Source organism: Ambystoma mexicanum, chromosome 2p, assembly GCF_040938575.1.
Source record: "Ambystoma mexicanum isolate Mex_15411 chromosome 2p, UKY_AmexF1_1, whole genome shotgun sequence".
Classification (NCBI taxonomy): Eukaryota; Metazoa; Chordata; class Amphibia; order Caudata; family Ambystomatidae; genus Ambystoma; species Ambystoma mexicanum.
The window spans coordinates 886,485,437-886,502,120 of NC_090923.1; the positions used below are offsets into that span (position 1 = coordinate 886,485,437).

A 16,684-nucleotide genomic window follows, 5' to 3' on the forward strand; every position below is an offset into this window, starting at 1 on the left:
ATTGACCTTCTTCATATTGCCACTCTCAACTCTCGCTCTGCTGTCAAACACTCCTCTGACATCTGCCACCTCCTTGAAGAACTAGACCCTGATGTCCTTGGTCTTACTGAGACATGGTTCACGGCCAGCTCTGTTACAAGCTTTGACACTCTCCTCCCTGATGGCTACAAGATCCTCTCCACACCCAGATCCTCCCGGTCCGGTGGGGGGGGGGGGGTAGCCCTGATCTTTCCTGAGTGGATTCCTGCCTCTATCATTCCCACTCAGACCTACTCCTCTTTTCAATGTCTTGTCTGTAGGCTTTCTCTCTCGCCTACCCATTCTCTTAGTGTAGCTACCATCTACCGGTCTGCTGGTCAAATCACCTAGTTTCTCTCCGAGTGGGGGGACCTCTCCTCCTCCCTCCTGGCCTCTACCACTGAACTCCTCCTCCTTGGTGACCTCAACATACATTTAGACTCTCCTGTTCCTCCTCTATACTCTTCCGTGACCTCTGCGACTCCCTCTCTCTGCCCATCCTCCCCTCTGGCCTGTCTCACTCTGCAGGGCACACTCTATGTCTTGATCGCCTCTGACCTCACCCTCTCCTTCCCTCTGACCACTCCTCTCTCCTGGAGTGATCACTCCCTCCTCTCTTCTCATCTATCCCTCTCTTCCCCCCAAGCCAAGCCTACCCCAACACTGCCACCTACCTTCTCGGACATCCGGCACATGAAGCGTGTGTCAGTTGAGGCTTTTGCCACCACTTTCTCTCCCCCCCTCCACCTTTGGCTGTCTCACATCCTGACACAGCCCTTTCTCTGCTCTGCTCTTCAATTTCTGAAACTCTTGATGCTTTTGCCCCTGTCATAAGGATGCGTTTGAAGTCCAAAGCCAAGTACAATTCCGGGTATGACTCTGACCAAGCTACACTTAAATGTAAGTGTAGGTCGGCTGAGAGGAAATGGAGGGCTTCCTGTTCATCCGCTGACAAACTGGCCTGTCGCCTTCTACAAAGGCAATACCGACTCTCTGTCCTCACCAAGAAGAGAGTCCACATTCACGCTCATGTCTCTGCGGCATCTAACAACTCGGCCAAACTCTTTAAAATCTGCAAGGAGCTGGCCAACCCTGCTGCAGTTTCTACCCTGCCTGTTGCCTCCCAACCTTTTTGCAATGCCCTTGCCTCTCACTTAATTTAAAAAACCCAGGACATCCTGTACACCCTCTCCACCTTCACCACTCCTCTCCCCTCTACATCTGTTCTTGCTGACCCTCCTTTAGCCACCCCCCCACCATCCTTCTCGTCCTTTCCTCTTTTCTCCCCTGACAAGGTCGCTAGACAAGTGCGATCTATGAAAGCCTCCTCTAAAACCATCAAGGACCACATTCACACCCTCACTCCGGCCTTTGCTGATTTTTGCAACCATTCCTTTGCCTCAGGATCCTTCCCCACACTCTGAAGCACTCCCTTGTGCACCCTCTTCTCAAGAAACCCACAGCTGATCCTTCTTGTCCAGCTACCTATCGCCCAATTTCCATTACTCCCTTTCTGGGCAAACTCCTGGAAAGGTTGGCCATCTCTCAGCTTAACCTTCATTCCAATTCTGTTGGCTGTCTCCATAACCACCAGCCTGGCTTCAGAGCTGCCAGAAGCATGGAAACTGCTCTCCTGAACATCCGTGAAGATCTGCTCTCCAACTTTGACTCTAACATTCCCTCTGTCCTCATCCTCGATCTCTCTTCTGCCTTCGACACGGTCAACCATACCATCCTGCTCAACCGTCTCCGTGAATACCTGGGTATCACTGATCAGGCTCTGGCCTGGCTGACCTCTCCCTCCCAGGTCCAACTTGGATCCTTCCTATCATCTATCTTCCTCTCTACCTGTGGTGTTCCCCAGAGTTCTACCCTCTCGCCCTGGCTTTTCAACCAATACCTGGCAACTCTCGCCTACTGCATTGCCATTTTCTGCTCAAATTTTCAGTGCTACACTGACGACACTCAACTCATTTTCAGGCTGCCCTCTGCCACCTCCTCTCTCTCTCTCTCATCTCTGATTGCCTAACTGCCTTTCAAGATTGGTGTGCCGCCAATGATCTTTGTCTGAATGCCAGCAAGACACAGATCCTCCTCATTGGCACACCTTCACCATCCTTTCCCCGCACTCTCTGACTGGCTTCCCTTGGCCCTCCTCCTACCCCCACCTGCAAGGCTAAGAACCTCGGGGTCATCTTTGACTCCACCCTTTCCTTCTCCGCCCACATCTCTGAGGTCTCTAAAAAGTAAAATGTCCTACTGCACCTCCTCAGAGGTACTCTGCCTTTCCTCTCCTTCTCCCAGAAGCTCATGGTATCCCAAGCTCTGGTTCTCTCCAAGTTGGACTATAGTAACAGCCTCTTTCTAAATCTACCTGCCACTACTCTCCGTCCTCTGCAACTAATCCAGAACAGGACTGCAAGACTTGTCCTTGGCCTCAAGCCCTGGGATCGTATCTCTCCAGCTCTGAAATCTCTCCATTGGCTCCCAGTGGATGCACAGATTAAATTCAAAACCCTCTGCATTGTTCACAAGGCTTTCTGGGGCCTGGGTCCAAAATACCTTCAGCTATCCCTCCGCAAATACCTCCCATCTCGAGCTCTTCGCTCTTCCATCTTTAACTCCCTCAGGGTGAGTCGTTTTTCAAAGAAACAAGCTGGGGGTAGATCTCTGTCTTCGGCTGGGGCTTCCCTCTGGAACAGCCTCTCTGCCACTCTAAAACTTGTGGAGCAGCATCTCTGGTTCCGGAAGCACCTCAAGACCTTCCTCTTTTCTTCTGCCTTTGCTCCCCCTCTCCCATGCTGATCTGTTCTCTCTTGTCACAGTGTGCCTGGCCACCCTCTGTCCTCCGGGCCCAGGTACCTGCTCACCCTGCCACCGTCCCACACTGCCTCCGGGCCACCCCTTGCACTGGGGTCTGTATCTGTACCCATACAGCCCCCCCTTTTTCTTCCTGCACTTATCAGACCTACCCTGTCTGCTGCCTTAAACCTAGCACTTGCAAATTGCTGGCTGCACTACCACTGTTTGTTGCCTTTATTATTTATTTATTGTTATTTATCTGTTTCTCCTCTGCTTCACACTTTCCACTTTGCCCCCTTCCATGCACGTTTCCCCTCCCCCTCTCCCATGCACTTGCGCGTTCTCAATGTCACTGGGCCTAGTAAATCGCAGTTTTGTTCTCCCCTGTTCCCCTCCCGTGCCTTGTCGCGCTCTGAAACACTTGTGTACGAGCGCGACAGAAATAAAATATCAATTCAATTCAATTTAACTCCCGATATCCAGCCTTCACCTAAAAATCTCCCGCCTGAGCTCCTACAGTTGCAACAAGCAAACTTTATATTTCCACCAGAGCTAAAGGTATTCCCGCTGTTTGTTTTACAAACGTGTATATCCATTTACCAGCTCCCGCAGTAAGGGTCGGGAGTGCTTTAATCAGGTTGTTCTTATCCATCTGGGCCCAGGGTACCTACTGCACCCTCCCTGGGCCTTTATGGAGTAATGGCAACGGTGTGCCCATTCCCTGCCTCGACTTCCTTCTGTCACTTCCCTTTTTCCTAGCCACTGCTACCCACCTGAACTTGTTTCACAACTACGGGCCCCACAAGCTCTCTACCCGTGGGTAACTGCTGGCACCTCTTCCTCATCCTCCAATTCATCCATTGTGTGCCACTCTTCCTCCCGAACCTCTCTGTTTGTATCTTGGTCCGACCTAACTGTCTCATAGCCTACGCTCCCCGCTACTCAGTCGTCTACTTCTCAATATGCACATCCTTGATTGCAGTGCTATCTAGTCTGAACAAAATAGCCTTAGTCCTCCACTCATCCAGTTCACTCCCCGGTTTGCTCCCTTCATCCCAGAGGGTTCTTAACCACGCCAATTTTGCTTGAGCGGCCTGTAAAGCTTCTTCTAATTCCACCTGGGTTTCCTACATTGTGGCACGGCAGTGTTAGTGTTCGTCTGATATGGGGTGGTAAAAGTGATGGGGCAGGGCTGCAGCGGGCGAGGGCATATATGTTGGATAAAGCCTTATTTGGGGCAGGGGTGACGGCGTACCCTCGGATGCTGCTGGTTTAACTAGACTCTTGACTTGCCTTTTGACATACTGGTACCTGAACTCATCATTGTCTTCTATGTCCTCTACCACCTTCCACAACTCCAAAATCTCTTTCCTCCTTTCCTACCTTTGTACTTAGCAGCTAAAAGTGTGTACACGTGTTCCAACATCCCTTGGTTATTTGTTCCCTGCTCTGGTCATGGGCGGAAACATCCCCCCTTGTGTCTCCACCACCTATAGTCATTTTCAATCTTGTCTCTATACAGCAGCAATGCACTGCACATATACTCCAACGGAGACAATACCCCCATGTCGACAACCTTTATATTCGAAAACATCAAACCAGATACAAAATTCAGTTCATCATAAGCATTCGTGCCAGTCCTTTGCTCTTGTTCCCCTACTCCCCCCCACCTACACTCCCTCCACGCGCCCCCCCACTCACACACACTTTTCACACCCAACACCTTTGCTACTTCTTTCCCAGCCCCTCCCTTGGGCCCACCTGATACAAAATAAAAAGATTAAAATGCTAAAACAATAAGATAAAACAATAAACTAAAAGATTAAAATGCTAAATAAACTAAAAGAACAACCACTACTTCTTCTCATTCCCCCACTGAGAATATATTGGGCACAGGCATCGGAGATCTCCAATTATACGGAGCCCCTACTTCTTTGTTCTCTTATCACATGTAAAAATATGGCACTGTCTTCTCCCCTTACACGGAAAGGATCCCACTTCTCTGTTTCTCTTCTCATATACTTATAACAATACTGCTAATAAAGAAAAAATGCCACGTGGCCTTCACACACTATCCAACTCCAATACACACCAATCTACCACACTCTCTCAGTCGCTCTTCTTCACACTCACAAACCCCCGCACCGCTGTCACCGTTCTCTCAATTTCCAGTTAGCGTCAAGCCCTCGTTTTTGTTGACCGTAGGAAGAGTACTTAAACTGTGTTTACCCAAGCTCCTCCGTCACAGGGTCCCAATAACGGCCTGCACCTTCCTACGAGCTGTGCCCCGCTCCAAAGAGCAGACTGGAATTTGATGAAAACGGCTCCTGTATGCCACTAGGGGTTTCACGCTTGGAACTTATCACTGCAGGTGGGTGCTGCACCTCCAGAGATGCGGCCAGGAAGCCTCCATCTCTGCAGAAAATCTGGGATTATGTTGGGGTCACCAAAAATGTAGAGAAGCCCCACGACACTCACACCAGAAAAAATACAACCCACTAGAGAAAAAGGGCCAGCACACCTCTTGCAATGAGAACAAGGTTTATTTCCATAAAAAGACAAGACACGCCGGCAAAAAACTCTGCTGCCACGGAGCGCTCTGACAAAAACAGTATAATATTAATAGTTCTTTTATAACGCGTCATACCGGGGACCCGTTTCTGAGTGCGAGCCTGGGATTCAAACCTGTGTTGCTATGAGTTGCCTTGCTTCCAAGACAAATGTGTTGCACCTGAGCTATCCTCTCGGCCCTGTGCAACAAATTATAAAGGCACACAGCGGCAAAACTGAAGTACATTATAGAGGTTACAAATCCAGATGGCTGGTTGGTGCAACCCTATACATATACCGCCATCTCCATAGGGGATGCCAGACCATTGTTCCCAGCTCCTTCTGTCCATCTTATTCCACGTGGGGTTCTTCTTTGCACTCCATCGGGCACCAGGCTCCTAATTGGCAATTATAACCACAAATCATAACATTCCCTATCTGTGGCTTAATGTGCACCTGGTACTGCAGTCATGGGCGTAGAGGGCACTTACAGGGTCACGCTAACTTCCAAACTCTAGCTCAATCCCAGACATGTCTGCCCTTTCCCAAGTTTTCCCATTGGGTTGTAGGTTTGTTAAGCCCCCCCCCTGCCCCGACATACTGCAGCACAAATCACAGGGGTCCTGAACATTGTGACTTATCTTTCTACTGTGATCTCCTGTTAAACTGGCGATTTAACAGTTTTATGGTCAGTTGTCTGGGGCTGGCTTGGACCTTGAAATGCTGGGGTCTTGGGACAGGGCATCTGAGCACATAATTTAGGGTTTGGACTGTTGCAGGACGAAGGCTCGTGGGATAACTGTTCACAGGGAGCTCTCAGCCCCCTCATGGTCTTGCAGGGCGCATACTTTCTGGATTACACGTGCTAATAGTAGAGACAATGAAAGGTTTATGAATCTCTGCGGGTTTGGCCTTTCTCACTGCTGCTCAGGCTGCAACCTGACCCTGCATTCACGCCCGCATTTCTATGTTTTGTGCCCGGGCCTACTGTCCTGGCTGCAGAGCGGCACCAGGCCTCGATTTCAAGATGGCTGCTATTTTCTAAGATGGCTTTTTATTCCTAGTGCAATCTACACCCTATGATATCCTTACAACATAGCCCTTCTCTCCTATAACCTTCCGAGGCATCTGCAGCACACGTTTAGGCCTCTGACGCATCCTGAACCTCTTAGGGGCCTGGGACAATCTTCCCTGTTTCCCAACACTGCCCCAGAGTGTGGCGCGTCTGATGCTTTGTTGAGGAGCAGGGGAGGGGGGCCGTCAGCATGACTGGCAGGGGGCTCCCAAATGCTATGTTACACCACTGGAAGTGAAGGCTGGCCCCACAGTGCAGACGGCAAATGGTGGCATGGAACTCACCACTGCATTGTGTTTCCCGTACTGCAGCAGGCTTAGAACTCATCCAAGGTGAGAGCGCTGTGGGATGGTGCCTTTTTAGGATATCTGTGTGGTCCGTCCACCGTGCTTATGCATGTATTTTCCAGGGTATTTGTATGGAGATTGTTATCACTGGACTGACACAGATTCCCCACTGCTGGATCGCAGTACTGCCGCGTTTGCCTCTGCATTAGCTATCCGAGTGAGGTAGAGCAGTGGAGCGCAATAACTATACCCGTGCTCTCCGACTCTGTGGCCATCGTGGTTGGCGCCAGCTCTGCCCAGTTGTTGGGGCTTACATTGAGTGAGGAAGAGTGAATGCCTTTGTAAATATCGGTAATGAGTGAGGCATAATGCATTTTGGCAGGGACATGTAGTCCTGTCCTGGTATCAGCAGCAGGGCATTCAGGAAAACGAAGGAGCTTTTTTTCAAAGCAGCCGTAAAGTAAACGGAAGACGTAAAAGCTGCCTTCCATTGATGCCATGGCTCATTTTCATTGATGTGTATGGCAGAGAGGAGGGGCGGAACACTACTTGCGATTCTGACGTCTCCCTTCTTCTCCCCCATACAAATGCCCCATAATTTGCACCGGCATGCATTTTCCTGCTGCCGCAAATGCTGGTGATCTCTATGGAGCCCACTGGCTTTATGCAGCTGGATAAAGCTGGCAAACTCTATAGCAGTGGTCTTCAAACTTTTTGACCCCGAGCCCCCCTAAGAAAAATTTCTCCGGCCCAGGCCCCCCCTATACACATGTACTCCAAAATGTTACTCGGTTGCGAACGGTTATCGCGCGCTGGAGTATAATGGTGCCCCCAACGAAGGAGTGCATGCCACACACCACGTTGTTTCAAAATCATTGCTTGCAATGATTCAAATCAGATGAGGACAAATATTTGTGAACAAAGCATTCCGATTATTTTGCTATAATACAGAGGACTCGACTAAAAATAGTGTTGGTTATTTATTTCACACAAACGAAAACACCCAATATTGCTGTCCTGTAGTAACATTTGCTATGCAAGTGCTGTAACAATTTGTTTCTGAAGTACAACAACGTACTGTCAATGCTGTCACTTGCAAGTTGGACAGTGGCATACTGGAGAACTAGTGTGAAGGGTGGGCCTGCCTTTCACCAGCCAGCCTGTCAATATTGGGTTCAATTTTTCCAATAGCCAACCGCAGGCTTTCTTCCACCTCCAGCTTTGACCGATATTTTGTCTTTAGGGCTGCAAGTGCAGAGAACCCAATTTCGCACAGGTATGAGGTGCTGAAAGGTAAAAGTACATTGACTGCACATTTCGATAAAGTTGGATACTCTGCAGACACATGTTGCCAAAATGCACCCAAAGACAATTTTCTGAATTGGCTCTCTACTAGGCGGTCACTTTGGAGCTCCATTAGTTCCTCCTGGAGTTGTATTGGGAGATGGGCTCCTACGTCAGCTAGGAAAGGCTGAACCACCCAGTCATTCATGTTGCAATTGTCGTCAGGAAAGTACTTTTCGAGACTGGTTCTGAGAGCATTTAAATGGTTTCCAATTACTTCAGAAACACATGAGAGATCATACTCCGTCTCCTCAAGAGCATCTTCTAATAATGGGAACGCATCGGCTATGCCAATATCAACCCTCCTCCTCCAAAGCTCCAGCTTCTTCTTGAATGCCGATATTTTTGCATTCATGGCAAATGATGTGGTTTCTGTGCCTTGCAGGGAGAGGTTTAGAAAATTTAGCTTTTCAAAGATGTCGCCAAGGTAAGCCAACAGTATAAGCCAGCGTGGATCACACAGAGGCTCTGCTTTTGTCTGGTCTAACTCCAGGAGAAAGTGTCTCACTTCGTTTCTCAGTTCATAGATGCGATTTAAAACCTTTCCCCTGGATAGCCACCTGACCTCTGTGTGAAACAGCAAAGCATCATGGTCAGCTCCCATTTCTGCACATAAGGTGGCAAACAGACGGGCTCTTGTGGGGTGCATCTTAATAAAATGTACGATCTTTACAACAGAAGTCAAAACTTGTGTCAGTTCATGCCCCATATTGCGCACAGCCAAAGCTTCTCGGTGTATCATGCAGTGTGTCCACACAATATGTGGAGCTACTGCCAATACTTTTGCTTTTAGCCCAGCTCTAGCACCACACATTGAAGGAGCACCATCCGTGCAAATACCAACACACGCCTCCCACTTTAGGCAGTTGGAATTTAGGAAGTTGTTTAAAATTTCAAAGAGTTCGGGTGCAGTTGCTCTGCCCTTAATTTGCTTACAAAACAAGAAGTCCTCCAACATCTCCTTTCCATGGCAGTACCTCACATAGGCAATCAAGTGAGCTTCTTTTGATATGTCAGTGGCCTCATCCAACTGTAGGGCGAACTGGCTGTCTTTCAAGCGCAATACCAATTCTGTACTGATATCAGAGGACAGGTCAGCAATACGGCGGCAAATTGTTGTGTCTGACATAGGGATACTTTTGCATTTCTCTGCTGCACTTTCACCAAGCATTACCCGGTTGACAGCGAGAATGGTTGGGAGAATCACTTTCTCAGCATCTGTAAAAGGCTTCTTGTTTTTGCCAAGAAAGTACGCACTGTGGTAAGATGCTTTCAAAGCATTTGCAGGTACAGATGCCACACTTTTAACAGTCTCCTTTTGCTTTTTCATGCCTTGCAGCTGCCGTACGAAGAAATCCCTGGTCTTTTTTGCTAAATCGGCATGTTTGGTTTCCGAATGCCGCCTTAATTTTGTTGGCTTCAGGCTGTCATTTGCTAATGTAGCACCACAAATCACACACTGCGGCTTCACTTCCCCAGCGACTGTGATGCATGTGAACCCAAAGTCCAAATAAGAGTGATCATATTTCCGTGTTTTTGCATTTCTTGTGTATGTTCCCACCTCTCCTTCCGCTTTACGTTTCAGATCCCTACCATCTTTGGGCACTAGAAAACGATCCATCGAGAAAAGGAGCCTGAACCTGTCGAAACATTTCAAACGGTTTTAAAAAAGTAGAAATGCACCCCAAAAAAAGCATAAACATGGCAAACACCACTTGCAAAGAGTTGAACTGAGCCATGTGAAAATGTTGGGGTTGGTGGGAAACACCCCCGGTCACCCGTGATGTGGCATCAAGCAATGCAGCGCCATACAGTGATAGAAATCAGATGGGCAGTTAGTAGTGCAAGAGGACAGCTTTGTGGGGAGGTCAGGCAACTAAAAGCAGATTGGAGCTTTACCCACAAATACAGGATATGAGAATCCAAAGGAGATGGGTTTGCAGTGAGAGGTGGCATACGGCATGAAGAAAATGGGGCCTTGTGAAATCCATACCGGCAAGGGGTGGTGGTGGTGGATGGCGGAGCTCTCAGTTTTGGGAAAAATGGAACGGTAGCGCAATCTGAGCAGGAACGAGGAGGGCAAGCATTGACTAGGGGTCCATAGATAGCTTGCGTTTAGGGGAGGAGAAAGGAAATGAGCTTAGTGTAGTAGTTGAATTTGCAGTAGTGACAGATGTGGTATTACATACCATTTGGGGATTTTCCCTAGAGCCAAGAACCTTAGTTATGGCCAAGTGCCATCAGTTTGTAGGAGAGGCTTTGCCGAAAGGAGTATCAACCTCAGAATTGGGAAAGAAAAAAGGTACCACCAAAAGTTGAAAAACATTCTCCAAAAGTCAGTAAATCATCTGTCAAACAGGACCAACACTGAAAACGAACCTGACTTCATATCCAGAGAAATAAATTTCAAGCTGCAAGTTACTACCAGGCATGAGAAGTCACTCACCACTTCAATTCGCCAAATGCACACCATATATATACTCCCCATGATCACTCGCTATTGGCGGGTGAAGGTTGAGAGCCCTGGTTTAACCAACACATTTTTTCCAGAACAAGGAGCATTGCGCAAGCTAGGGATCCAATGGATGACTGGAAACACAGCCATGGCAAATGAAGCAGGACCGGTGCTGCATTAACAACGCGGCTCCCCCATGGCAGATTGCTGGGCTCCAGCAATCTGCCATGGGGGAGCCGCGTTGTAAAAAAAAACACCAGCAGAGCAGTTCCGGTCCCCCGCTCGCCTCCTCTCCTCCATGCATGCCCCCCAATGTGGGGGATGCAGGGAGAGAGGGGCGCAGGGGGACCGGTGCTGCATTAACAACGCGGCTCCCCCATGGCAGATTGCTGGGCTCCAGCAATCTGCCATGGGGGAGCCGCGTTGTAAAAAAAAAACACCAACAGAGCAGTTCCGGTCCCCCGCTCGCCTCCTCTCCCTCATGCATGCCCCCCAATGTGGGGGATGCAGGGAGAGAGGGGCGCAGGGGGACCGGTGCTGCATTAATAACGCGGCTCCATCATGGCAGATTGCCACGGGGGAGCTGGTTAAACATAAAGCGGAACGAGTCACTTACCTCGGACTCGTCGGCGGCAGCAGCAGCAACAACAACAGGGAACACAGAACACCACAACGCAGCCTGGACGCGCGATCCAAATGCAGGAAAGCGCGCGTCCAGGCTGCGTTTATTTCCTGTTTCTATGGCCACGCCCCCACCACATCGCACTGGCTGAGCATGTGCATGGGAGCCAGTGGCTCCCCATTGCACATGCTCAGTTCAGTGCGGCCAAAAAAAAAAAAAAAAAAAGCGTTACTCGTTTTCTTTTCTTTTGGAAGGCATCACGTGCCCCCCCAGGCATGGTGGCGCGCCCCCCAAGGGGGGCGCGCCCCACAGATTGAAGACCTCTGCTCTATAGGGATGCAGTGTACACGCTGCCTGCCATGATTGCATGGCAGGCAGGGTGTACAAGTAAATGCTGCCTTGCATGCTCGCATGGTAGGCAGCACTTATTCATTTGCATAGAAAAGTGCAACGTGTACACCGCCTTTTGCCCTACCCATTTGCACTCGTCTATGCTAATGACCAAAATGTTATTGTGGGGAGCCGCCTATTTGTTTGTACGATTGCGAGCAAAATGAGTTCCTTAGTCATCAAGGGTTTCTGTTCCAGGCTAGTCACATGTTTTGACATATATTCCTTTCCAGCATTTCTACAGTGTGAGCCAGAATGCATTTTAGGACATGCTTCAAGTTATCGCTGAATGGACCGTGCATTCTGGGAAATGTAGTCCTCTAATGCCTGTTTGTTCTTTTTGATTTGTGTAGTAGTAAGCATTCCGGCATTTATTGGTGTACCTACGCATATGACAGCATGTTAGGGGACATTTGGCAATGAGAGGCTTACCTAATTTATACGTCTGTATTTGGCATATGAGCTGCAGCTGGGTGTATGATAGCTGAAGCTGACACACAAGGCTATAACTTAGTAAAGACTGATTGCAATTGATACTGCACCTGCCGTATAATGGCAGAACCTGACCATATGCCCGTAGTATATGACGGCAGTTCCTGCGAATGTGAGGCTATCACTGGGCATAGGATGGCTGTATCTGGAGAAATGAAACTGTTAGTGGTACTACATAAAGCCAGTCCTACTGGCTATCTCCATGCTCGTGTTTAATATCCTTTGTTTAAGTCATGAGAATGCTGTTTGGCATTTGCGCGTCAATGTTTATGATACAGCCAGTCCATGTTTCCTTTCAATCTTCATAACTGTATCCCTTTTAAACAAAAACTTAGCGTATGACAACCAATTATTGCCAATATTCGATATCCATTGATTGCCTTTGAAGCTCAGTTTACCGTCTTTCACAGAAAGGTCTCGATTTCAGTCATTCATTTCAGCACCCTCTGTTTATTTTGGGTCGCTTCTTTTCAGGTTATGCAGCGGTTATGTAGATAGGACGCTGCCGTCCACCAATGGTGTACGTAAATCCTGACAACTAGGCGAGATTATGCAAAGCAGATCTCCACCGCGCCAATCCTGGGAGGGATGGGCGTGTCTACGTAGAATCTGCATTAGCAAGGCTCTAGAGAGCCTGACAGCTAGGCGGGTTTATGCATAGTGGTCAGAGCTGCTGTCCAATACAGGTACTGGGGAAGTGGGCGCGGCTAGGCAACGGATTCCTCTCAGACCTATCCGGTTCACGCATGCAGATGATGCGCTGACAGGCCGCACGTTGTAGCGGGGGCGGCAGTGCTTTCCAAGCCTAGTAGGCGGCAGTCGGGCGGCGGCAGCTAAGCAGCGCGTAGCCCGCCCGAGGGAGCGCTGCTATGATCCGCGCCTTCTCCATCAGTCCCGGAGGGGACCGTGGACGCCTGCGGGGATGGCTGCGGGGCAGCCTGGCCGGTTTGTGCGAGCTGCAGCTACTGCGGGAACGCCAAGAGCTGAGAGTACGGAGGGCTCTGCGGGCTGGCGAGACCACCGATGAGGATGAAGAGGAGGCGGCGCTGGAAGCCGCCGAGCAAATGGTGAGTGCCAGAGAAGGGCTAGTACAGCAAGCAACATTAGGCTAAGCGGGACGGGGTGCGTGGGGCATTAACGGAACAGGCAGCATTAAAGATGGAGTGAATTGGGTGTTTCATTAATGTACACGATCCTTAGTGCTGGGAATAGTGTGCTTTTTCCTAGGAGCATGAGCATCGCCGTTAGGACTGGAGCAATTAAACCTAGAAACCTCGCTAGGGGGACTGAATGCAACGATACATATGGGCATCTCTGCCATGCCTGAAGTTTATAATGCACAGTGGCATCACTACCCAAATGCAGGCAATTGCAGAGGTTGAACACCATTGCACAATAATACACAGTGCAGCACCTGGAGACGATGATGTCTATGTATGTCGTCAAGGACGAGTTTGCCTTGGCTAATGTGTGTCTCTCTGCAAGCCTTTCATCAATGCAAATCTGGAAAATAGTACATAAGGACATAGATGCCAGAACTGGAGGCAATGCGTCATGGAGGCTGCATGTGAAGACCATTAATGTATAGAGGCCTGTGGGAGCATTACCGCTAAAACGTCAGGCAATAAGGCTCATGTACATCGCTGTGACAGAATGTCATCGGCTGAGGGTGCCATAGCCTGAACTTTTTACATTTTTGGCATAAAATGATGCAGCACATTTGGTTTCTGAAAGGGAGGCCTGCTAATCAGACTCCCCTTTCAAAAAACTCCATGCAAAACCATAGTACCATGTACCTTTGCTTTTATAGTCTTGTGGTGTCTCCAGCATCTGTGCCGTGATGGCAAAAGCGGAGATTTGTGCAAATGTCATATGCATTCCTGAACAGCTTCTGTAATACAATGTTCCAACACACACACAGGTGGATCATTGTATACCCCAGCAGCCGAGTGGCACATGAATATCTAAATATAAGCCATGCCGGGTTGTGACATGGTGGCTTCTGGGATCACAGTTCTAAAGCACAAACACTTAGATGTCATATTTGTGTCAGGTTGGTGAGGTAACCTAATAATGACATGGCTGGTGTGTATTACCTGCCTGGCCTTGGTGTATCCAAAAAGAACATGTGGGACCCTGCCCAGGAAGCTTCTGTTATGATCCCCCTGAGGAAGGTCGACACCTTCTTCCGGGGACAGGATCCCTCCTGGGATGTCCCCTGGAAACCAGTGTTTCAAAGACAGTCCTGACATGACAAAGGCCCTCTCACAACAGAGTACTGGTTACTGGAGTCCTTTTGAACTAGGCAGACTGAGGAAGTGGGTGGAGTTAGATTAGCCAAAAGGAGGGGTTTAGCCCAGAGAGGTTTCCGACATCTTGACTTCTGGTAGGGCTCCCCAGAATTCCTACAACAAAACGCTCTGGATATGACATCCAAAGGCAAATTATGCTTGTTGCAGCAGCCTGGATTGGACCCCTGAAAACAGGCTTGCTTTGGATAAATCCAATGTGGCATTTTGCCTTCATAAGGATGGAAGAAACCCTCACTTTAGCGGATTCATTTATGGACTTGAAGACAGTAAGTATTCACCTGGAACTCTCCTGGGTGTACAGTCTGTTCCAATGTCCTCTGCCATATAGGTGAAGTCAGAAAGCTCCATGGAAGTGAAACGTTCTTCTCCCTACCCATTCCAAGTGGACATTTGGGGTGAAACAGCTATGGGCCAATGCCTTTCTGCAGCCTTTGCACTGGAATCAGGATCCTGCTGCTAACTGGAGATGATGGACCCCCTGCAGGTGTCAAGACAAATTCCCTGGAGTGGAAGTGTGGAGCTAAGGAATCACCTTGTCCCTGGTGACTCTGTCCTAGGCCTACCAGCAACTCAGAAGTGAAGTCCAAAAGCTGCTCAGACCCATGTTCACTGCCTCAAGCCAGCTTGGCTCATTTGGTGCCGCCATAGGACCTACGGTGCTGCTTTTGCCTCTCCAAGGACTGCAAACTGCTTACCTACTTCTTCGTGCCATCTCCACCCCGAAGCGCATTGCTGCCATGACTCAACTTGACTTCTGACTCGCAGCTATGTAAGCACCTACCTCTCTGTATCCTCAACTAGAAAGCTGACTCGGTCTGCTGGAAGTCATCAATCTCTGTTCTGAAATGCCTACTTGACCCAGCAGAAGCATTGCCTCAACCCGACTTGACTGCTGATTTGACTTGGTGGGAGCCCCCGTCCAAGTCCAAGTCGATCTACCTATAGCACCGTCTCAACGCTGACATGCCATGGGAACAGCACGACTTCACCACCCTGACAATAGTTTGAATGCAGATAATTGCCAAGAAGCCTGGCTCGATGTTGCAAGAGAAGTAATACAGTCACTTGCAGTGGTCCTGTCCCCATGGTCTGCCTTAAAGGGCTGTAGTTAATGTAAGACCCCACCCCTTTCCTTTTATAGACACTTTCAAGTTCCTTTGACATTTGTGCTCAAATCATTTGCCTGCTCTCCTGTCCCCACACAGAGAGTCCCCTTTGCTCTTCAAGCCTGCATTCTATGTTTTTCATTTACAGGGGTGGATATTTAGTGTTTTTAATTAGTTGTGTACATTATTTTGTATTAAAGTTCCTATTTGTATAGAACCTTGGTTGAATATTCTTTTATTTTCGTACCACAGTACTATGTTATTTTATGATGACTTATATCACACACTGCTGCCATTTGCATGGTGTCCAGGCACTTGGGTGGCTCTGTAAGAAAAGTGGGTGGGGTTGTTTAGTGAGGGATGGGATTGTGATCTTCTGTTGATAATGATTTAATGATAATGATTTGTTATTTATATAGCACCTAAAGCCAAAGGGTTTTACAGAGAACATATTTACATACATTTATCATCCCAACCGAAGATGGTACTCATTTAACGACCAAGGAAGGATGAAAGGCTGAGTTGGCTTGCCGGGCTTCGATCCTGCGACCAGCAGATCACACATATATCGCAGCAGCAAGCGCTCAACCCGCTGAGCTATCTTACTAGCTTAATGCTGGCAGAACCAGGAGAAACTGGTGTCTGTACGTGTGGGCTTTCTGGGTGTGCTTTGTTGTGTGAACTGGGCTTGTGTCTGTGGGGGTACCCTCCAGTGTTTGGGTTGTTTGTTGTTTGTAACTGTTTGGATGTGTGACGTGGTTAGCGGTAGGTGTGTAGTTTGCTTTTTCTGTGTGCAGTTTTGCTGGCCCATTTGGGCATTTGTAGTACGTGAGAGGTATGCAGGTTCTTAGTTGGTTTCTGTTTGGCTCTGGGTGTGTGGTGGTTTTATTGTTGGGTCTTCAATCATTATTGGACCATATTTGCTTTGGTGACAACGTATGGTTTGTGGGGGGGTGCAGGTTTTTAACCTTGTCTCAGTGAGTTGAATAGACAGGTTTTCAGTTGTTTTCTAAATGTTAGGTGGTCTTCTGTCCTTCTTTTTTCCTTTGGTACCGAGTTCCATAGTTTGGCAATCAAATAGGAGAATGCGGTACCTCAGAATTTCCTTTTCTCATAGTGTTTCGTATCTATTTGGACATCGTTGCTTGAGCTTGGGTTTCTTCCTGGTTGGTAATGGTTGATTTTGGCTTGGAGAAATTCAGCTTGTTGTCCTTGTAGTGATTTGTGGGCG

At 48.6% G+C, this 16,684-nt stretch overlaps 1 protein-coding gene across 1 annotated transcript in view; it reads left to right on the top strand.

Moving 5' to 3' along the window:
* Nucleotides 1-12,697: 12,697 nt before the first annotated feature.
* The window catches only part of DACT3 (dishevelled binding antagonist of beta catenin 3), a 369,285-nt gene continuing 365,298 nt past the window's right edge, over nt 12,698-16,684 (top strand). Inside the window, exon 1 of the mRNA XM_069644585.1 lies at nt 12,698-13,102. Coding sequence (XP_069500686.1) covers nt 12,905-13,102 — 198 coding nt within the window. The 5' untranslated portion in view covers nt 12,698-12,904. The remainder of the gene's footprint in view (nt 13,103-16,684) is intronic.